A 25,408-nucleotide genomic window follows, 5' to 3' on the forward strand; every position below is an offset into this window, starting at 1 on the left:
ATTCTCCCACACAGAACAGAGCCGGGGATGGGCTGGTCCCATTGGGATTCCTCTTGAGTGATCTCCTCTGAAATCCCTGGAAATGAATGTCTCCAACACAGCAGCCTGCTCCACTGCCTGCAGACAACTCAGGTGGGAAATGTTAAGGCTCTTCACAGCCACACTGAAATATCCCCAGGTGCTGAATATTGCTGAACACTTAAAGACATGAACCAGCTTTTTGATTAGTCTTAGAATTTAAACCCTTTCTGATATTAAACCAAACAAACTGAGATTTAAAGACTGTTGACACACATTGAAATTAAAAAGCATTAGCATAGGTTTTCAATGCCTTCCTAATACCAGCATACAATACACTGTTAAAAAAACAAATTAAACGAGCTTTGCCAAGTGGATGAGAATTTTGGAACGTGTCTTTGAACCAATATCAATCAGTTGTGTTGGCTCAATTCTCTTCTTCTTCTGAGAAAAACAAAACAAAAAACAAGCAAGATTAAAAATTCAAAATCCAAGACTTGGGTGTAAAATTGTGCTAAATGCACCAGCAAATAAATAAATAAATAAAATACAGAAGCAGTCACAGCAGACTGTACAAGTAGGTTTATACTCCATTGCTTGACCATCATTGAACAGCAAAACGTTTTGCGTCACTGTGCTGTTTATAGTTCCTAGCTATGGCCTCCCTGCCGGAGATCGACTATTGCTGGTCGTGTCATGAAGGCTTGAAATCAGGTGACCATCGACCTGATCGCTGACAATGTTGCTGTGGTTACTGGGGACATTAATATGGATGACAGACTGTTTGCTGAGAAGCTGCTCACTTTAATAACCTTAAAAACGGCTGAGCAATGAAATGGGTAGCCAGTTTACAACATTGAATGCCATGTGGAAAACACACACGTTTCTAAGTAGCAGCATTATCTGGTAAAATGAAGCCACCAGTGTCAACAATCGAGCAAGACTGCCTTCATACAAAGACTGTCCAATTGCTTTTCAAGAGGAGGTGCTCTCTTGTGGAGAGATGACCCTGAAAACAATCAAACAAACAAAAAAATAAATAGAGGGGAAGTGAATTTGAGTGTGAAGCAGAAAAATCGCCCAAGCACCGGGGGTGAAATAAAACCCTCATCTCAGCTGTGGCACTGGTGAATGTCTGCACGCCTTTGAAGAAGGTACCCGAGATGTCCTCTAAAATATTCATGAGTCAAAGATAAAGAATAAGTGAATGTTCTTTTTTTTCTCTCCCCCCGTCCCTGCTCTTCAGACCCACACATCAATTGTTTTAACTGAAAAAAATAATAAAAGAAAATCACATACAGGGTCAGCAAGACTACCAATGTACATTTCAGAGTTAGTGTGTTGCTGTCAGACAAAATGCAGTAAAACAGAGGTACGCCACATCTTATTCCTTAACAGCTTCTAGTACACGCTGTATGCTTGTGGGCATACCATGTAAAAACAGCATTGATTAAAGCAGCAAGGAAACTTGAACAATCAAGCATTAATTGGCTGTTAAGAAAATAACATGCAATGCTTTGCACTACAATCACAGTGACTTTAACAAACAATTACACACTGGCATTAATGTGCCACTTCATCCCCTGTATCCCAGACAAAAATTACATAAAAGGTATATATATATATATTTTAAAGATTTTAACAGATCGTTTACGAATGCTTTTGTAAATAGCGCATTTTTAAGTGAATTTTTTTAAGTGTATCAATGGAGTACTGACATTTAAATAATAGTTATGTACTTCGCTTAAAAATTAAATATTTATGCCTGTTAATGTTTCAGCTGTCATTTATGCTATGTTTATTAAGGCCATTTACAGGCACTTAGGAATTAACTGGGAAAAATAAAAACAAATGAACAAGAAAACAAACTGAATAGATAACCTCTGGTTGAATAAACTGAACTACAATTAAGCAAGACAGAGCAGTAGGCAAGGCCACTTGAGATGCCTGATCACACAGCCTTCAGGATTTCACAAGAATTACAATCTGAGCTTTACTGGGCTCTTTATGGAATCAAGCAATTATCATTTAGTATAAGCTTCACACACGGTAGACTCATCTTTAAAAAAAAAACACACAGACTGCTCGAAATCTTGCAAATGCACAGGTCTCTGTTAGTCACTTTAAAGCATCTGCTAAATGATAAATTATTATTATTATTATTATTATTATTATTATTATTATTATTATTATTATTATTATTATTATTATTGTAATCTGTTCCAATGTTCCAATGAAGGAACCAACTTCCCATGAATACCAGCTGTAGCATTAAATAAATAACTGGCGTTCCCAATGCCCTTTGTAGGCTATAGTTGCTGAATGTGTGATGCCTTCCCTGCCCCCTCCTTCAATTAATCTCATACCCACTTAACACATCCTCTTGTCTCAACACATTACCTGTCCAACAGGGAGCACAGTCTGCTAATTGTGTCTACAATGTGAGTAGGCGTTTTTTTTTTTTTTTTTATGTTTTTTGTTTCAACTGCGAGACGATGTGAAGCACAGAGACGAGGGACAAGGTGGTAGACAAAGAGCCCTGAAACGGCAATCCACTTATCTGCCTAGAGAGAGCTTACCCCTCCACACGTGTGCCACTCCTGCTAATAAGGGACCGCACACCCCCTGTAGCACTGGGCGAAAGCATTGCTCTTTCATAGACTAAGCAAGCCAGATGGGTTTCACAGAATCATAGGCTTGGGGTAGGCAAAGCATTAGGTCTAACCCAAAGCTGGTCGAAATTCAAAGCATTACATTTGGCACCCAACACAGCACATCAACCAGTCAAGCATGGTGGTGGTGGCATTCAATTATGGGGATGCTTCTCTCGAGCAGGGACTATCTTGTAGGTATTGAGTGCAAAATGGATGGTACAGGCAAATCGTAGAGGAAAACCTGCCTGAGTCAGCCAAGAATCAATACTGGGTCAGAAAAATCACATTTCAGCAGGACAATAACCCAAAGGACAAGGTCAAAGCCACACAGGAATGCTTTCAATGAAGAAAGTGAATGTCTTTGAGTGGCCAGTCAAAATCCAAACTTGAATCCAATATGAAATTCTTGCTGAGACTCACAGATTGCAGTCCATCAATGATTCCTTCTGAACTTGTCAGAACTGGAGCAATTTTGCGATGAAGAATTATAACCACAAATTATACCATTCCACAGTGCAAAGCTGGTAGAAACCTGTCCAAAAAGACTCCCAGGAGTAATTGCTCCCAAAGGTACTTCCACCAAGTACTTATTCAATCAGTTTTTAATTTCAATGTATATATTTTCATTGCAGTTGTGGATGGCATTAAACTTCTTTAATATATAACTGTTTGATCAATAGATTTTGAATTAAAAAAGGGAATTTTTGGGTATACACATACACACACATACACTTTGTGGAGCCAAAATCCAGCTTTCACAGATCAGTGTGCTTCGCAAGATTGGATACTCTGCACATGTCATAGAATCTGCTCATAAAAAACCTCCAGCACATCCATCCTGGGGACAGGCATGGCTCGTTACTATAGCTTGCTGGTCTGAGCTGGAAAGAGACTAGTGTTCCTGAACTAACAAATAACCATTTGTCATGTTCAGTCTGAATATATACATTTGCAGAAGGAGGCGAGGGGTGCAGAATATGCATCGAAAAAAGGAGAGGGGATTGGAATAAATCCTGCAGTACGATGACGAGGCTTTACAGCAACAAAATGTTAGCCCAAATGACCTTGCCATGTTTATTGTAGGGTTGTATTCATCTTGCTTATTCAGGTATCCTGTATTTATGGGAGCCTTCAGCTTGGTATAATGGCCTTCTATCTATCCTGAATAAATTATCTATGTATACATTTTACATGTGGTCCTTTTTCCATTTCTCTCCTCCACATCTATTAGGGTCCATCTCACAGCAGTGATTTTTGTCCAGAGTTTAGCCAGCATTAGCAGAGTATGTTTCTTCGTGTTTGTTTTGTTTTTAAACCGCAAAGCTACTACTATGGGTCACATAGTTATGGCATCTGACACTTGGAGGCTCATACCTAGTCCTGTGCTGAGCCGTTACTAATAAAATCCCAGATAACCCAGTCAGAGTCTATAGCATGTTGTAAAGTCAGTTGTTCGTATCAGGAACCACCGATTATAGTGAAGACTAGAAGAAAGTGGAAGGAAAACAGAAAAAAAAAAAAAGAAAAAAAAATTTGTCTGTCTGCTGTCATAAGTGACTACCCAGCAATCGCTCCAGGTAATTAATTATGGTGGCGGCTGCAAGGCACATGAGTCAAACTGTTCATTGAAATTTCCAATAAAACAGTTCCTGCCAAAGGGTGATGGAGAAATCCATAATAAATGTGATTTGTTTTTTCTTTTTTGGTTATTAACTAAGTTTTCATGGACCAAAAAAAATAAAATAAATAAACAAAGGATCCTGATTGTTTTCTAATTCAATAACTATCTTGTAATTATTCTTCAATCCAATATTGCTTTCTCTCCTGCTGAAGGCTGGACTCAACTCTTGTTGTGTCCTGTTTATTATTGAGTTCTGCAAGCTCGTCTATGCATTCCCCTTGCTGGCTAATGAGACTACACTGTGCTGCACATCACTGTTTAAGTAGCACGACCCTTATTCTTTCTGATGCTCCCCGACAAATATTTTAATTCGGCAAAGAAGGGCATACAAAGGTTTGAAAATAGGGTACTGCCGGATACATTTTGTATTTCTTTCTTTACATTTTTGCCTCAGCTGGATTAATAAAGCTCATTGAATTTAATATCCAATAAGCGGACAACTGAAACAGATTATACTAATATATGATAATCAATCAAATCAACCAATAAATGCATGCAGAGATAAGTAATCATAATAATTAAAACTCTCCCTGGTTGAATGCCCTGCAGTTGCGTAATGAGGTCAGGTGTATCGGTTACTTATTCAAAAATAGTCCCCGGCACACGGACACAGTGGCAAATTCCAAGACTGGGCATCAATAGAGGTCACTTCCCAATCGGAGTTGTTCACAGGGCTGGCTGTCATGCTGTCACGTAGAAAGGTCTTGCAGTTTCTTAGTCCCCTGACGTTGCCCTCTGTTTACTCTGTAGCAGCAGTGTCTGCCTCCTCAATCACTCAATCAGTTCATCGCAGCGGGGGCACTGCTGTTTGATGCCAAATTCAGTGTTTTACTGCTGCAGTGTCCAGAAGTCAACCTGGTGCCGCACGGTGCTAAATGTGTGAACTGTGTTTACTGTGAACTATGGAATACAGGTAACTTAAGCTTAAGGTAAACAGGCATTTTCTCTCTGGTTAAAACGTATTGCTCAGGTAATAGACAGTCACTTTTTTGGATTTTAATACTAATATAAAAAATTGTATTGCATCAGACTGAGGTTAGTACAATGGCACAATCGCACTTTTATATATGCAAGGAAAGGGAGCTGTGTGATTGCAGTACAGGGTTTTTGCACAGTAAGTTTCTAAAGTACAAAGCTGGATAGGATAAAGGAATTAAAAATTGTTGTACTGCATTAATCTCATTTAACGCTGGACTAAGCAGAGTTTTTAAGTGAAAAACAGTGACCTTAAAGGCCTGCTCTCTATAAATTCCACTCAATTTTCAAATTCTAATTTGCTACAACATTGCATTTTCTGTTTGTTTTTATTCGTGTCTAAATACAATAATGTCTCCCAAAGTGGTAATAGTTGCCAGTGCACAGTATGCCCTTCTCTGTATCACTTAAATACTATATATATATATATATTTTGGATACAAACTTTTTTTCAGCTAGGCTTTGAGATCTAGTGTGAAGAAATATAAACAACTGGTGCTTCTCTGATTGCTACTTATAATTCCCAGAGCCCTACAGTGACGAATTAAACGCTTTTGCAATAATATCACTGAATTAAAAATACCAACTTTAGTGAGAAATGTCTTATCTTAGATGTCATTCAATCAATCAACCAATCAAATCAATAATCTGCATCAGCATATTGTTAGGACTGTCTTTATAGTATATTCTTAGTTATTTAATTTACAAGAACATACAGTATTTAAGTTTTGGAAGTGCCTGTTAATTATGGACATAGTCCATAATAGATTTTGTCTTCATTCGTGGGGAGACAGGAAGAGAGAGAGAGAGAGAGAGAGAGAGAAAAGCACAAATAGAGATGAAGTAATTTACTTTAAAATTAAAATAATAAAATCAAGGTTTGTTTGTTTCAAAAATAAAAATAAAAACAACAGAAAGCCTTTTGGAAATTTCCGGGAGATGTAGATATAAGTAAAGTGCCCAATACTTCAGCAGTGAGAATATAATCCGAATATTTGGACTGGAATGACATTTGTTATATGGTATTCAAAGTGTGCCAAGGCTTTTTCTTTCCCTCTAAGTAAATAACAATCAGTACTTAACCTTCATAGGAACATGATGAAGTTACCAGTGACTGAGCACTGACAGTTATTACCAAAGGCAGTAACTCACCACAAGACACCGTCAGGGAACATTAGCCCAGTTTACTTCTGTGGGAAGTTTGATGAACTTGGAAATGTTGCGCAGTTTCATCAAGCTGCAAAACAGCACTAATCAATCACCATATCTTTCCGCATTATATGACTTCCTTTCCTTTTCCCGTTTTGTCTGGAGCGTCATTAAAATCCTCCTGTTTACTCATGAACACCATGTTGTTTTAAAGCTGGTCAGCCATTTTCAGTCGGACAGTCACCCATCTCTCCTGGGACTCCTGGCCAGGTTCAACCATATGAAAACTTTTAAAGTCCTGGGTTATGTGATGAATGCCATTACAAGCTCTGCCACGAGCCTTATGTGAGCAGTGCAAACTGTTTACCACATTAGCACTGATCACAGAGGTCACTCGTAGTGGGAATCATTGTACTAAGACCAATACAGGGAAAGCCCCTGCAGAGTAACCTTCAGTAACGCCCCTTTATGCTGTTGTTGGATTCCTGAAACCTGTGTGCAATATCTTGATCGCTGCTATAAAGGTCACATTGCATGCAGAAACTACAGCACATGGAACAGACAGGATGATGGCAAAACATAAGCCCAGTTTAGTCACAATGCACAGATTGCATGTGGATCGTACACTGGAACAAAAGCTGAGGCAATCTGACGAACCTGTCCCCATCTCAGACCCTGGGTGCTGACATAGTTATTCTTATAGTTATTTTATCATCTGCTAACAAACCACTTCCCCCCTCATTCGCTTCTGTGCAATTACAAAGGAAAAGCATTAAAAGGCATGAATCACCTTGCAGTACTAAATATTCATCATATAGCCAAAGGCAGTCATAATGTCTACCATTAACAACCAGAGTTTACATTTTCTCTGCCATTTTCAAAGCATTGCTATTTGAAGGACCTATTACTATTATTATTTTAATCAGTTTCTCTCCATTATTATTATTATTTTCTCCAAACACACCTTACAAGAAGTGAGACAACAGCTCCGAAGCTCGCCTTCACAATCTTAATACGTAAGTAACAGCTGAGGTGATGGATTCCAGACCCACTTTGCCATAAATCTGTTATTGTGACAGCAGTGGCAGGGGATAAAGCGTCCCTAATTTTGCATTACATTCAAACAATATGCATATGGCAGCAGCTTGTATATTAAAACTAATTTGCCTGTTGGAAGTCTTTCCCTGTTTTTAAATATTGTGATTAATTCCGTCCTAGGGCTACAGGTCAGATTCAATCATACGAAAAAAAACACTTGGTTCAAATTGAGTAATAAACATATGGCAATTACCAGCAATAATAACATGTAAGCATACTATCAGGCAAACGCTAATACAGGCATGTTATTAAATCTGTGCTAAATGTCTGATGTACAAAGTCTGAAGTGTTTTCCTTGTTCCCACTGTATATACTGCCTGCACACTAAATCTATGTAAACCAATATAAAAGGATTCCCTACACTACAACAACCTAAGCATAATGAAACCCTTTATAAAGACACTTAATTCCACCATATTTCACAGAAGAAACTCTTCAAATTCTTCCCTGTGTTTACCAGTGCCCCCTTTAATATTGCCCAAGTGAATATTTGATCTGATGCACCTCTTCTTGTGCTTAAAGCTCCCTCAGCAGCTAAGCAATAAAACACTTTTCTGCCACTGTCCAGAACACCCTCCATTAAAAACATACTAACTAGCTTTATTTATGCACCATTCAAAAGGCACAATTTCCCCACCTATAATATTCTCACAGTTTTCAGCTTGTGCAGCATACATTTTGAACTGCAGAGTTTGAACTCAATTCCTTGAGCTGCACCGATGTCTGATTTTGATCTATCTTGGTAGCTATCATCGTAACAACAGTGCTTAAATATTAACCGGTTCATTTGTATTTGTTCGGCTCAATCAACATTAGTACCTTCCGGGAGATGTCAAATGTGTTTCCTATCATCCGTTACTCTGATAGCGGTAAAATGATATTTCGAGGAGGATGAGCTGATGTTCATGAATTTTTGCAGTAAGAATTCGCTCCCTCTCCCTCTCTCAAGAATTGGCAGAGCTCATGGAAGTCATGGGGGCAGCAGGTTTACAACAACAATCACCTAATCCCTTTGATTCTGCATCACGGTTCATTTTCACACTCATTTTTGCACTATTACCTGCGCAACACCCATCGCACAAAACATAAAATAGAGGCTTATCTGGTTTATGTAGAAGCATTACTATCCTTTCCTTTCTTTAAAATCTCTCTCACTCTCTCTCAGCCAGACTCCATCACTATTGATTTTCAGAGAAGGGCAAAAAAGCAATCAGAATGGGTTTAATTATAAGCAGTTCGGTATGTAGAATACTAAATACAACAAGTTCAAAACCATTTCAATTGTATTATCTTACTAATGTCAAAGAATGACGCCTTTGATTTCCAAATATTTTCAGTGTTTAAACTATGCACGTAAGCTTAAGGGACTTATAGTGTCTTAACTTATAGAGAATCCAATTATACTGAGCACGCCCATTTACACAACTTAAAGGAGCAATGCCTGCCTGATCTCTGGGATGCAACTGAACTAATTCAGGTTGCGATCTCTACAATTTAAATTACTTATTATGGAAAAATCATTTTGACAAAAAACCCTCGATCCTTAAAAAAGACTGGGAGTAAATTATCCTGAAGACAAATTAATGGCATTAGGAGAAGGCACTGGGTATTTGCCAGCTCCTAAACTCCAGTAAAAAAAAAAAGCCCCATGTGACGTTTCCAATTAAAACCCCGAAGAATAATAAATGAAGGGTGCGAAACATAAATTTCCTTTAGAAGTGCAAAGGAAACAGCATTTGACTAGAACAGATCCGACTGCCTTCGTCCCTGAGCTTTACGACTTAATTTAACTAACACTTAAGTTTAAGGGCTAGCTTCATTTTTCAATTATGTGCAGATTTCACACGCTCGACTGCGTTTTATCATTTAAATCTCATTGCTGCTCAGAAGTCGTTTGTGCTACAATATAAAGTGCGACAGGGCTAAAACAGCGGCCGCTAGAGTCTTTACTACAACTCATTTATAAATAGATATATAAAGTCTTTTATCTCTTCAAAAAAAATGTGGGGCACTGAATGGAAAACACTTTACATCTGATTATATGAGTGTTAAGAGGCTGTCTACGAAGACCTGGATTGGGTGTGGCGAAATTCATACCAAATGCTCAGAAGAAAGACACACAAAAAATAACTCACTCCATGAGCCACAAAGATCTTGCCCACAGCTTTCAGTCTGTATTAGTCAGCTATCCCACACAATATGGTTGAAATACATAATTTTCTTTCTATTTAATTTACAAGTTTGTAACCCAGTCATTTCTTACACCATGTTTTTTTATTTTATTATTATTATTTTTTTCTTGAAATGTCCACCATCAATTCCCCTAAAAGGATGAGAAATACTGGACACTGACCTCAGATAGCTCTCTTCATGCGCCCTCTTCTAGAAGTATTATTAGTCACCTTATCCTGGGCTTAAACCCACCAGGCTGGAGTTCAGTAGCACAATCCCTCCAGGTATACCAACCATGTACCACTGTTGTAAAGGAGTTTATTAGGATTGTTATTGATTCTTTCCAGAGAGAAAGACTGTGAAACAACATGCATGTTGGCATGATGGATGGAGTTTGTGAATTACATTAACCCATTTGATTTAATCTCAGTCAGTTAAGCAGCCAATTAATTGTAATCCCTTAGAAATATTTTGGGCTTTTAAATTGCCTCCTTGAGTCATATAGACAACTAGAGGATGTTAGTAGTACTTAAACAGCTCCACTTGACAATGTATCCCCCATGAGAATAAACAGTACAGATCCATGGCTAGATTAAGTCATTGGACTCTTCTGTGTGAGTTTTGTCACGTAGTGTGCTTTTGTGTATAGTGGTGACTGTGCTTCTCTCACAAAACCATCTAGACGTCATATAACCTTAGTCAAGTGCAATACAATACCAGTAGAAGATATATACATGCATGTGTAACACTTTATATAAAGGTGTCATTATTAAATCATTTGTAAATAGTTTATAAAACAGTTAGTAACCTTTAATTATTCCATGTATAATTGATCAATAACCCTTTATAAGATATGATGTATAATTTATAATAAAGATTTGAAACAAAATAGTCTTTTGTCAGTTCCCAAAACACAATTCTGTTTCATTTTGTTTTGATAAATTATATCTTAAAAAGGTTTATTGATAATGTATTAATGGAATTATGAATGGTTTTATAAACTATTTACCAATTATTTATTAATGAAACCGTAATATAAAGTGTTACCCATGCATGTTATATTTTAATCAATATAATTTCCAAAGGGAAAGAATAAGAATACTGTATGTTTACTTATTTCTTTGCAGACATCCTTTCCCAGGGTGACAAAGTTATTGCGTATATTATTGTATGCACAGACACGCACACACATATATATCAGGATTACTCTGATGTTATTTTCAAGAACACAAATTTTGCACTTAAGTTATTACACTGCGGGATACTCTTGGGAATATGTTTGTGACAGCAAAAAAACATTACCTCTTACTGGAATTACTGCTATTATGCCGTTTGAAGACACCATGGGCTTTTTGTGGTGAAAGATGCATAATTTGCAGAAGTTATTAGCAATTGTGTGTCAATCACAAACAAAAGCAAAAGCATTTTGTGTGATTCCTTAACCAGTCTTCAGCTTAACTGTATTATATATATGATGATGATGATGATGATGATGGTTTTTGTTGTAGTTTTTACAGTGAATTCTACGTTTAACAGACTAACAAAGGAGGGAAGGGATATAATACTTTTCATAAATAAAATCAACTCCGTAATAATCATAATAGTATAATAATACCTGTCTGCACATTAATAATGCAGTAATACAGTACAGTAAAAAATACTGTAAAACAGTACTGTACATTCACTCATTTATATTAAACAAAAAGCAATGTGTAATAAATACTGTACCCATTAAGTGGAAAAAGTGAATATTGATTGGACTTCCCCCAATACTCTCCCGGATTTAGGTCCGGATTCAATCAAAACTTTGACCCACCCGTTAATAGAGAACTACAGAACTGTACTCAGTGGCGGCTTCATTTACAGTAAGATGACACTTTTTTCTAATCATAAATGTAACAGCTATGATGTACAGGTTTGTATTTTGGTATTAGCGGGTGGGTCAAAGTTTTGATTTAATCCAGCCCTTAGTCTGTTGTTTGGGGCAAAGTCTCTTGTCAGATTTTCAGAAAAAAACTCAGAGTTAGCAGATTTTGTCAGTTAAATCCAAGATGCTTTGAATGGGGGGTCCATTAAACTGAGGTTTTACTATATTATTATTATTATTATTATTATTATTATTATTATTACTACTTGCCTCTTTTTTGAAGTCTGGGATTTTTTTTTTTTTTTTGTGTGTTCAGTTAATTATTTTTTACAAATTCTGGCACTTGTTTAAAATGAAGAATCAAAAGGGGGATAACAGAGATGGTGAGAGAGAAAACACACCTGGTTGTTCTAGGATAAACAAAATAAGACGGATACAGAGAGCACGAGAGAGAAATGGAGACTGTACTGTAAAAGGGACCGCGATAAATAATGGCACAGAGAATGGGAAAATGGAGAAACAGAGTGAATAATGAAAATGAAATTGAAAACAAATCTTAGAAAAAAACTAAACTCTGCTGAGAGAAATCAGCTATCACCGGTATTCATAAGGTTATTGGAAATCGTCCAATCAGACACTGTAAAACAAACACCTGCCTGTATACGTCTCTGCAAACCTTGGAGTGCAAGCAGTCATTCACACCCAGGAACAATTAACATATCGACTGAACATCAGCACCACAACGAGCCCCGGTAGCACAGGGCCTGGGAGATGGATGGAAGAGGTGTCAGCTTTGCCACAGAGAGATTGATTCACAATTTTAATACCAGAGACCCGCTCCAAGGCTGCAACCCAAGAGGGATGCTACAATACATCTGCTGTCAATATATCAGAGGTTGAAATGTAATAAATAAATAAATACATTTAAAAAAGGCTCCCACATTTCCAAATGGTACAAATCAATACTTCTTAAGCCCCCTCCCCCTCCAAAACAGTTTTATAAAATACAAATCAATGGAGCTCCGAGTTCAGAATCTTTAGATAATAAGGTGATGGAGTTTATAAAAATAAAAATAAAGTATTTGGGGTATCTGACCGGATAGAAATCTTGATTGAAAAGCCAGTATTAAAAAAGGATAATCTGAAATCTTGTTTATCTGTGGAAACAAATAATTATAAAATAAAATAAACTACTGGTATATTTCTAACTCAAGATGATTATGGAGATATATATTTATACACACACACACACAATGTTTTTCTGAAGCCCTGCACATAACAGCTTTCCACCAACACTCTCCCGTTGCGGTGAGTGAGGCTGAGCATTAATTAATTTCTTTAAACAAATGTGTGATTTATACGCTCTCCTGCGGTGATAAAGTAGTATTCGTAAAAAAGTTCTCCATGATGTGTGATGATGCTCGAGTACTTCAAAATTGCCATGGTAAAGACCGATGAATTATGCCCCAGGCACTGCCATCCAAACACTACCTTGCCATTGATGACACAATTAAACTCAGCCTTCCAACGAGGCCCACAAAATGAATAAGTAAAGACGAGAGTAAATAAATGAGTTTTCAAGCGAGCTAGAAAAAGCAAATATCTACATGAGACCGTATTGTGGCCCTGCGCACTACAAGAACCCATTAAAGTAAAGGCAATGTTCTGTCACACATTTATTTTATTGATTTACTTTATATAATTAAAACTGGAGCATTACTCACAGGACAGACAATGACTCATTTTTACTGAAGCAAAGGGGGCAAAGACAGCCGTGTTACAGGACACGAACAACATTTTTAATGAGTTCTAGACCAAACACGCATTAAACTCCCATACATCATGGCAACTCTGTCTAAACAAATCATGTGCAGCGTGTGAATCTGTAATTAAAGTGATTATAGATAACATCTGCAACAGGATCAATCGCCTCAAGGTTTTCATAATTTCTTGCCTTTTTTTTTTTTTTATGGTGGGTTGGTTGAGTTTATAGACATTAGAATGTCTCTTTCTACAGCCTGATATGAATATCTCTTTATCTGACATTGTCACCATGGACAGGCATCAAAAGCAATATAGGTTAGAGAGTTAAATGAGGAGGACACTGGTACTGGTAGAAGTGTGTGCCAGGTGTCTGACTGCAAGTACATCACATCTGACAAGCTTGGTAACCAGACTAAAGAGTTAGGGAGCTATACGTTGAGAGAGCAAGCCTTCTGAACGTCATCTACACCAAATAACCGTATTGGTGGTGTTGTTTTTTGGGGCGTACACAAAAGAAAACAAATGTTATACAGGCAGAGAAACTGAGACTTACTTATACCGATCAGCCATAACATTATGACCACCTGCCTAATGTAGTGTAGGTCCCAAAACAGCCCTGACCCGTCGAGGCATGGACTCCACTAGACCTCTGAAGGTGTGCTGTGGTATCTGGCACCAAGACGTTAGCAGCAGATCCTTTAAGTCCTGTAAGTTGCCATGTGGGTCCTCCATGGATCGGACTTGTTTGTCCAGCACATCCCACAGATGCTCGATTGGATTGAGATCTGGGGAATTTGGAGGCCAAGTCAACACCTTGAACTCATGATTCATCAGACCAGGCCACCTTCTTCCATTGCTCCGTGGTCCATTTCTGATGCTCACGTGCCCATTGTAGGCACATTCGGCAATGGACAGGGGTCAGCATGGGCACCCTGACTGGTCTGCGGCTACGCAGCCCCATACGCAACAAACTGCGATGCACTGTGTGTTCTGACACCTTTCTATCAGAACCAGCATTCACTTTTTCAGCAATTTGAGGTACAGTAGCTCGTCTGTTGGATCGGACCACACGGGCCAGCCTTCGCTCCTCACATGCATCAGTGAGCCTTGGCCGCCCACGACCCTGTCGCCGGTTCACCGCTTTTCCTTCCTTGGAGCACTTTTGATAGGTACTGACCACTGCAGACCGGGAACACCCCACAAGAGCTGCAGTTTTGGAGATGCTCTGACCCAGTCATCTAGCCATCACAATTTGGCCCTTGTCAAAGTCGCTCAGATCCTTACGCTTGCCCATTTTTCCTGCTTCTAACACATCAACTTTGAGGACAAAATGTTCACTTGCTGCCTAATATACCCCACCCACTGTCAGGTGCCATGATAACAAGATTATCAGTGTTGTTCACTTCACCTGTCAGTGGTCATAATGTTGTGGCTGATCGGTGTACTATTGACCTGAGAGAGAGAGAAATACACAGAGAGCAACAGACAACACTGACATACAGAAGTACCATGGAAACACCGAGATGGCAGCAAAGCTCATCCGATCACAGGAGAGAACAACAGAGCTCCCCAAACAACACAGTGTGGCGAGATCGGCCAGAAACAAAAATAAATAAATAAATACACACATACAGTGAGGGAAAAAAGTATTTGTTCCCCTGCTGATTTTGTACGTTTGCACACTGACAAAGAAATTATCAGTCTATAATTTTAATGGTAGGTGTATTTTAACAGTGAGAGACAGAACAACAACAAAAAAATCAAGAAAAACGCATTTCAAAAAAGTTATAAATTGATTTGCATGTTAATGAGGGAAATAAGTATTTGATCCCCTATCAATCAGCAAGATTTCTGGCTGCCAGGTGTCTTTTATACAGGTAACGAGCTGAGATTAGGAGCACTCTCTTAAAGGGAGCGCTCCTAATCTCAGCTCGTTACCTGTATAAAAGACACCTGTCCACAGAAGCAATCAATCAATCAGATTCCAAACTCTCTACCATGGCCAAGACCAAAGAGCTGTCCAAGGATGTCAGGGACAAGATTGTAGACCTACACAAGGCTGGAATGGGCTACAAGACCATCGCCAAGCAGCTTGGTGAGAAGGTGCGATTATTCGCAAATGGAAGAAACACAAAATAACTGTCAGTCTCCCTCGGTCTGGGGCTCCATGCAAGATCTCACCTCGTGGAGTTTCAATGATCATGAGAACGGTGAGGAATCAGCCCAGAACTACACGGGAGGATCTTGTTAATGATCTCAAGGCAGCTGGGACCATAGTCACCAAGAAAACAATTGGTAACACACTACGCCGTGAAGGACTGAAATCCTGCAGCACCCACAAGGTCCCCCTGCTCAAGAAAGCACATTTACAGGCCCATCTGAAGTTTCCCAATGAACATCTGAATGATTCAGAGGAGAACTGGGTGAAAGTGTTGTGGTCAGATGAGACCAAAATCGAGCTCTTTGGCCTCAACTCAACTCGCCGTGTTTGGAGGAGGAGGAATGACCCCAAGAACACCATCCCCACCGTCAAACATGGAGGTGGAAACATTATGCTTTGGGGGTGTTTTTCTGCTAAGGGGACAGGACAACTGCACCGCATCAAAGGGACGATGGTCGGGGCCATGTACCGTCAAATCTTGGGTGAAAACCTCCTTCCCTCAGCCAGGGCATTGAAAATGGGTCGTGGATGGGTATTCCAGCATGACAATGACCCAAAACACACAGCCAAGGCAACAAAGGAGTGGCTCAAGAAGAAGCACATTAAGGTCCTGGAGTGGCCTAGCCAGTCTCCAGACCTTAATCCCATAGAAAATCTGTGGAGGGAGCTGAAGGTTCGAGTTGCCAAACGTCAGCCTCGAAACCTAAATTACTTGGAGAGGATCTGCAAAGAGGAGTGGGACAAAATCCCTCCTGAGATGTGTGCAAACCTGGTGGCCAACTACAAGAAACGTCTGACCTCTGTGATTGCCAACAAGGGTTTTGCCACCAAGTACTACGTCGAAGGGGTCAAATACTTATTTCACTCATTAACATGCAAATCAATTTATAACTTTTTTGAAATGCGTTTTTCTGGATTTTTTTGTTGTTATTCTGTCTCTCACTGTTAAAATACACCTACCATTAAAATTATAGACTGATCATTTCTTTGTCAGTGGGCAAACGTACAAAATCAGCAGGGGATCAAATACTTTTTTCCCTCACTGTACATACATACATACATACATAAATAGATAAATACTGTTGATCCTTGAAGCGGTGGTTCGAAGGGAACATCGCACAGAGGGCATGTTTTTGTTCAAGAGACTAAAATAAATTACAACATAATAAATAAATAAATACATGCATGCACCAAATAGCCTTTAGTTGTGTTAATTATGCCAGGGTCTCTTTTTTAGAGACCTTGTATCTCCTGCTCTAGCCTTCTCCCCGCTCCCTTTTGGGCAGAGTGGGCGTCTCTCATCTAATAGAGAAAGAGCTGAGTTTGAGAGAGGCCTCCGCATTCAGCCCAGCCAGCGATGTTATTTAATTATCCCTCAATGCTACAGCCTTGCTCTCCCTCTCAGAAGCCCCCTCCCTGCACTCCCAAAGCACAGCTGAGCCTCTACTGACTAACAAAAGGGGCATGAATCTTTGCTTATGAAACAAATTCCCTTTTTGCAGCAGGATTCTTACATAAATAGTTAAATACAAATATATACAGCATATATATATATATATATATATATATATATATATATATATATATATATATACACCCACACATGCATAGTTACATACACATACACACACACACACACACACATACATAGTGACTACTTGGCAGGAGTGTGAGGAGGGAAACCCCCCCACTGCTGTTGCCCTGCCACTGTGGAAAACTACCAGAGAGACACCTGTCATCTTTCGAGCGAGAGAGAGATATCAGAGACCTACTTACTGATTACTTATTGATAAGAAGTAGTGCTAGTAAGCTCCCCCACCTGGCCTATGTTTTTCTTTACTTTGGAGAGACGTTCAGAAGGCTACGCTGTTTGGTTTTCACTTGGTCGGTGTGTTTGACACTCTTAACCCTGATCCCCCGCACATGCACATCCCAAATCATGCACAGCATTGCAATACACAGGCATATATGGCCCTGAAACCTGGTCACTGGGAGCAGGATTGAAACAGAAACCGCAGACAATCGCAATCAGAAAACAAACAAAAATATGCAACAGTATTGACAGGTTAAAATGACAATGTTAAGAGATGCAGTACATTTAAACAAATGCAAACATCTTGGGCAGTTGTGGATCAACAATGGCTGATGATGATTATGATGTATATATTATTGTTTTAAATAATTAATTAGGGACATATTCAAATGTATGAGTGCCAGCAGAAGAATAAGGATCAATTACCAGGATCAATCGTGGATCAAGAGTCAATCAATTACGTTTGCACTGTTGTTTTAATTATCATTAATAATACAGTCTACAATAGTCTAATTAAAGCATATTACAGTATTTTACTGTAATGTACTGTAGCTTGTAATATACGTTTAAATGTACATTCAACCTGCGACCAATATCGTGAAGTATAAAATTTGTATGGTGAAAACTGAATTCAAAGTGTGAAAGATCCGCAAAAGCTTCCATCTAAATATATCTATTTTCTGTGACAGGACTAATCCAGTTATAACATGAAAGTTACAAAAATCCCCATAGGGCTTGCAAGGAAATCTGTATGACACTTGACAAAATAGTCACCTTCAAATGTAACAGTTTGATCAATGTTACACCGAAGCCAATGTACACGAGACAGAACATGGCACATTACTTGAAGAAAATAATGTTTTGGCATTGTTTATTTTCAGTCTTGAGAGAAGCCTGTCAAAAGTCTTCACATGATTTAAAATTCTACTGTAGGCAATGGTTTACTACACCTTGAAAAGAGCAGTCAATAGGTATTTACCACCTACATTTGCGTTTCCTGATATACTTCCATATACAGAGCCACACATTTGTTTCACAACACACCCTACTTCTTCCTTGCCCCCAGAAAAGTCAATACAATTGCAATTCAATAAAAACACCTGTTCTGCAAAGCACCCCCCACCGAAGTCGAGGAAAACTGTAGGCAGCGGGTTAAGAAAACATCCCTAAATAGCCACACCGGAGGAGAGTGACTGGAAAAAACAGTGAACCTGCTTGCCAGTGCTATTAGAACACAACCGCGGCAATTCATCACAAAAGAGTGTTTTAGTTAAGTGGTCCATTCACAATGACTTTCAGAACAATGCAATTTATTAGCTGGCTGTCTCGCAAACATTAAATTCTGGTGAGCTATTTGGCAGGAGCCCAGAAATAGAGCAATAGGACTGTTTCTTAAACACTTTTTACACAAAACTGAACACGCCCCGTGCACCGCTGTGGCCCAACTCTGGGATTCAAGGGCGAATGCAACGGCAATCGGCAAAAAATCTAATCAAAACCCCCCTTCAAGGAGTATGTAAACACAGAGCAGAAACCTTGGTAATCGCTGGAGAATATAAAACATGATCTTCTGTCAGCTAATATTTAACACGAGTATTTAATTATTTAGTCAATTAGTCAGGTGCTTATTTCCCCAAAACTGCATTTTGTAACCTGTTATATTCACAGCGGAATGTATGATTATCTATAATAAGCTTGTCCAAAATGGCACATGAAAGAAAGACATTAAATTTAGATCAGGGGCTGCAAAACACATGCACACAAATGCACTACACTGTGAAACATATCAATCAAGTATTAGAAGGCGGTTACTTACTTACTGTAATCCACTGATCATTAACTGAATGTTATTAACAAATTATCCATTGTTCCTGTAGATTGACACTTCATACACACAATACTGCGCTAATGTGTTTGCGTATACATTTTCTATAAAGTGACTTTATTGAAACTTGTTGTCAAATGATTGGTGCCGTTTAACACACTTCTGTTCAGTCTGGATAATCTCCTGGACAGCTCAGCACTCTTATGCACTTTCTTCAGAAATCAAAGGTACACTGTTATTTCACCTCAGTATATAATTGTTTCCTGTGCCCTCAGTCCTGCTTTGTCTACCAACATTTTCCCTCTGGTCTTTTTCCCCAAACCCGATTCATTTCTATATTTTCTGAAGGCATGAGAATTTAATGTTTTTGGATGACTAGCAGAAGGAAATATGTTCTCATCTCCTATCTGCCAATCAAATATGACTACAGTTAACTTACTTTTTAATGACAGACCAAGTTTCCAGGAGAAACCTTTATCAGGTAAAACTTGACTAAAACTACCAGGTCCGTTTCTTTAAACAAGCCTCTAAGAAAAATTACTGATGACTAATATTTTATCAAGCACTTCTAAAAACTGTACCAGACAGCTTTTCTCAAGCAACATTTCAGGAGTCAAGAATAGATTTAATTTATAAAGCTGTGCATCAAGGAAGTCTAGTTGCTGTACAAGCAGAACTGTCCTGCTTCAGCTTTAACCCAGCACCCTGCTGTGTGGGAAAATCAGTCTGGGAAAATGTATATTGTATGTGTGTGACCGTGTGTGTGTGTGTTTGTGCATGTATATCTTCATTTGTTGGCACACTAAAATATATCCTACAGGAATATAGAATCAGCTTTGCTTTTTGAAGCTGCAACTAAATACAATATGCTTCAAGAAACACGTTACTCAATCTCCTTATAAACCGAATATCTAATGAACGCTGGGGTTTCTGTTAAGGTTGATTGGTTCATTTAATTGAAACTGCTAGTTATGATTTGGGTAATGCTTAATGATTATGTGCTTTGCTTTTAAGGGATTATGAGAAAACTTCAGAGTAACAATCCTGCTTAAACCATAATTTGTATGCATTCATCAGGATCACTTTCTGATTATTTTATTGAAAAACAAGCCTTCATAATATCCATAGAAGGCTTTAGAATTAGCAAGCATGTATGTATGCACTTGATTACATCTTTCACTGTTATTAACATTAAAATGAATGACAAAAAGGCATAATTAAGAACTCTTTAGAGAATCAATATCAGCTGATTGTAGGGAATTAAGAACTAATCAGAAATGGAATGCATACTGTATTTACATAAACACATGCTCTTTTTTTATTTTACTAAAATTTGCATTTATGTTTTGAATGTGTTGTGCCGGCACTAACCAAGAAAGAACAGAGAGAGAGAGAGAGAGAGAGAGAGAGAGAGAGAGAGAGAGAGAGAGAGAGAGACACAGACTGAGATTTGTAAGCTGTTAATCAATACTGTTACTAGGCTGTACAATACATGCAAGTATAAAATGGGTCTTTACATAAATATACAGGTAATAAGAGGCAGACAACGAATATCAAAGACGGGAATGGTGACCAGAGACAACGTGTGCATAAATATTGAAACCTTTTCATTTATCACTTTCTGGGCCGTGAGTTGCTGCACACCTTTGAAAGCAATTACAGTGAGACAATGTGACACCCCCCAGCAAGGGCTAATGTGGGCTTTTTTCTTTTTCTAGGAGGCATAAACAGTAAATACCAAAGCTTTCAAAATGTCAACTTGTGCCTCATCAACCCATTGCACCTGCATATAGCCCAGGCTCTTCGCCAAGAACAGCTGCATCCTTTGTTTCTAGATGTTCCAACCACCTACTGCAGCCTGTCATCAACACTGTGCATTGTTCTGTTCACTTTGTTCTGCACCTCTCATGCAAATGTGCAAAACAAACAAACAAACACAAGTATTTTCAATGTGATATACATTGCAATACCTGACTATAAATAGCCTTCTTCCACCGGTACCGCCAGTCTTGTCATTTATCTGAGCAGAATTGTATGCTAAACATAATGTTTCTCTGAAAGACACACATCGTCCTTGCTAATTAAATAAGAATACCACTGGTACCGAGTTGTGAATAGGCAGTGTTGTGATTGCATATGAAAAAATCTCAGCTTTAGAGAAAGCAGAAATGTTTGCAAATTTAATGTTCATTTCACTTAAACAAAACACTCGCTATCTCACCTTTTCCAATTAGCTGGTATCAATAATAATTCAACCTGAACCCGATTCGAGTAGTGCTGTGACATTCAATTGCTTTCTCGGCTCAGAAGTGCCTCAATAGCTTCAATTAGACAGCCAACAAGGAAAAGAAAACTAATTTGCTCTCCACCTTGAGGAGAAAAGCCTCTCTAAGCTGGTAACTACCAAAGGAGCCGCATCTCAAATATATGGCAACGTTGCTAACCAAAATACATTAGCCAGCTAACTCCTGTCTAGACAGAGCACAGAGAGAAAGGAGGCACTATTTTGAGCAAGATCTGACTGACCAAGATGTATCAAGACAATCTGCAAGAGAAAGTAGAGGATTTCCCCAGATATCTCACAAGGGGAGTTGGTCAAAATTAGGTTCCTGTGCAACTTCTCTTGGGAGAGTCACAGTTGTCCGTTTGGAGATTACAAAGTCATTAGCAATCTTATCGATTCTTTCACATTCTTTCATAAAAAGAAAGAAAAAAACACACTCACACACACATAGAAAAGATTTGAGACCACTAAGGTTTTTTTTCTAGATTGTTGTGTGTTTTCTACATTTGTAGACACTTCACAATACCCACCGTGGCTGAGAGGGAGCACAGGAACAGTGTTTATTTTTAGGAAGCTCTAATTGCGAAGTATAATTCAATACCCAGTGCTGAAGCGCGGGGCTGTGGTGAGAGCCGGGAGATGTGTAAAGTACATAATGACAACACTCTGGCTTCTCTGAGCACTGTACGAGTTGTGGAAATTACAGAGAACAATGCATTAGGGAAGAGATTTGGGTCAGGGGTCCCATTATGCCATTTCAATAGAAGCGCAACATTAAATTAATCCTGCAAGTGCCACACGTCGAATGAAAAAAAACAACATCCCACCTTTAAAGGGTACAGGTCCGGATACACAGAATGAGCCTGTGGTCTAACAGCCGCGGATTGCAAGTCTAGCTCATGGTTCAATCCCTTTAGGTGGCAGTTTAGAAAGTGTGAAAGAAATCAGGTTCATTAATACAGGCAAACAGAATGGCCTTTTTTTTTTTTTTACTTCACCCAAATTTTTCCATTAAGACTTTGCCTGTTGTACCGACAAGAATGATCTATGCAGATTTGAAAACGCAGAGAAATTACCTTTTTCCGTTTAAAAACTCATGGAATGTGAAAAGGAAATGATACGATTGAGCCGCTCTAGGAATCCCCTTAACTGACAGGCCTTTCATCTCCCATTTCCATTATTGTGTTGGGCCTATTAAATTAGTGAGGGGGCAAAAAAAGAAAAACCAAAAAGAAACACACAAGCTAATTAAGGCCCCCTTTCGTCTCTGGCTAAAGAAACAGGTCGCAGATTAAGAGACAAATTAAAGGGAAAGGTGGAGGGCTGAAGAATGTTTAATTGATTTCGCCTTTCAGAGAGAATATGGGAAAATGAATAAAATGCCCCCAGAGTCTAATCTTAAAGATTTAGTGAAGATGCAAGGAGTTGGGCGACTGTAAAGTCTTCCTTGAGCAAGAGTGTGCTGTTCGTGTGCTTCGTCTCTCTGAAACGCAACATTACTTTGCTTCATAAAATGTGTATATTGGTCCACAAATTGTGAGTATCTCTGCTGAGCTTAAACTGGTGCAGGAGGAGAGCTATTATCCAGATGAGAGCTCTGAGGCCACGTACTGAGACTGGGGCCCCACCGCAACATTGTGGGACAAAGCTGTCTACAACAAAAAATGTCATAAATAAATGATTAGGTTATTATTAAGTTAAGTAATTTTAAATAAGGAGAGTCAACCTAAACATGTATCAAAGGGGTTGGGATGGGAGAGGGGGTTATAAGGGGACTGGGGGGATGCATGAATAATTTGCATTACTTGCAGCCCCTGTACTCCTTTCCCAAGGAGTTTAAGAGCCCCAGCCAAAGCAACAATTATCGAGCAAATAATAAATAATTCTTACTTTGATGATCGCAAGTTTCCAGTGGCACTAGAACTCTCTCAGAAGTTCTGCATGGATTGCTCGGGGGGAGGGCATAATTTATTTTCTGCCTTTCTATCTTTCTCCACCAGGAACAGAGGACACTTTGGTGCAACAACAGCCCTAGTACCTCATCATGCAAGTCGAAGACAGCATGTCTGGTCAGAGCCAGTCTTATCGCCTCATCAAATCCCCCCGTTGAACACGAATCTTATCCTGGAGCTCTGGGGACGGGGACGGGGGGGGGGACTGAGCTCAGCTGAGAATGCCTTTCCAGTTGACAGTGTGATAAGAGGATAGCAGCTTATCCTCATCCTCTTGGGTTGGTGCTGTCAGGTCACATTTGAACCGGGACTTTCGATGTAGGAAATGGAGAGGTGATTGGCAGCAGGTGATGTACATTCGATTCGTCGTTCTGTCCAGGAAAGCGCTGCATAGGGAGGGATGGTTTACAGTTTCCCAGTGAGGGCTTATGAGGCAAAGAAATAATTTAAAAAAGAAGAAATCGAAAGCATATATGTATACGAACAGCATGTACTTGAAAACAGTATTTCATATCAAGGCATCTTTTGGTTTTCACTCCGTCTGAGCTAAGCATATGATATGATATACATAGATTTTCCGAAAGCTTTTGATAAGGTTCCACACCAAAGACTGATCCTCAAATTGAAAGCTGTAAGCATTCAGGGTAATGTAAGTAGATGGATTATGAACTGGTTGATGTATAGGAAACAGAGGGTGTTGATTATAGGAGTTGCTTCTAACTGGAGTGAGGTTGTTAGTGGAGTTCCACAGGGATCAGTATTAGGTCCTGTGCTTTTTCTAATCTATATTAATGATCTGGACTCTGGGATAGTTAACAAACTTGTCAAATTTGCAGATGATACTAAAATAGGTGGCTCAGCAGATGCAATCTCGGCACACAGGTGATTCAAAGGGACTTAATATTCAGTTGTGGACCGACACTTGGCAGATGAAATTCAATGTGGACAAGTGCAAGGTAATACATGCAGGTAGTAAAAATGTCCACTATAATGACACTATGGGAGGAATAGAACTAGATGAAGTAACGCATGAGAAAGACCTAGGAGTCTATGTGGACTCCTCTATCCAAACGAGGGGAGGCAACAAAAAAGGCAAACAATGTTAGATTATATCGTGAAAAGTGTAGAATTAGAAATAAACTCCCCAGCGATGTGGTTGAAGCTGACAATTTGTCAAAATAGACTGCATAGGATCCTTGGATCACTTAGTTATTAATGGACACCAAACAAGCACAATGGGTTGAATGGCCTCCTCTCGTTTGTAAACTTTCATATGTTCTTATGTTCTTAAAAATGGCTAACCAGCCCAACAATTAGCCTCATTTGAATACTTATCCAAGGCTCAAGTCTAAAAGAGACATGTATAATACCTGTAGGACTATGGCTCTTGATGATTGCAGTTCCATCTTATAAAATGATAAATAGTAAAGATCTCTCTCTGTGATGGTTATGTTGCAATCAAATGGATTGTTTAGATTAAGACACACGAATGTAAGTCTACAAATGGATAATAACCAAACGATTAACCCAGAATATCAACTTGCACACGGAAACAATGGACCTCACACGAATAGCCTAATTCTGAATCCTTTGCAGCGGTCATCGACTGTATCCGGTCAGTGATGCTCTGGATACGCTCACAATGTCAACGAATCGTGGGTTACAAAGAACGTATGAATGCAAATTGTGTACGCCCATCTGAAGTTCAGCTAGCATGAACAGCGATGATACATCAATGCACACTTTTGTCAGAGATGCACCCGGAGCCAGGAGAGCAGATCCAGCAGCCATAGGGATGGAGAACTCAGGCTTACCTTCATAGGCAGCCCGAAATCCCTGTCCACTGACAGCATAATCCGAGAGCAGCCACAGGGTGAGGCGAGGTCCTGAGCTCACTATAGGAGCGGGGAGCTGGAACCCTGTCAGCCTGAACAGAGAGGAGAGAGAGATTTTTTTTTTTATAATAAGATTAGAAATGTTTTTCTTGTAACACAG

The 25,408-nt window shown here is 39.1% G+C and overlaps 1 protein-coding gene across 1 annotated transcript in view; it reads right to left on the reverse strand.

The window, feature by feature from the left end:
- Positions 1-25,408, reverse strand: part of csmd2 (CUB and Sushi multiple domains 2) — a 289,324-nt gene that overhangs the window by 211,467 nt on the left and 52,449 nt on the right. Inside the window, exon 3 of the mRNA XM_066717247.1 lies at positions 25,228-25,340. Within this exon, the coding sequence (XP_066573344.1) occupies positions 25,228-25,340 (113 nt within the window). The remainder of the gene's footprint in view (positions 1-25,227; positions 25,341-25,408) is intronic.

The sequence above is a fragment of the Amia ocellicauda genome, chromosome 11, assembly GCF_036373705.1.
Source record: "Amia ocellicauda isolate fAmiCal2 chromosome 11, fAmiCal2.hap1, whole genome shotgun sequence".
Taxonomy (NCBI): Eukaryota; Metazoa; Chordata; class Actinopteri; order Amiiformes; family Amiidae; genus Amia; species Amia ocellicauda.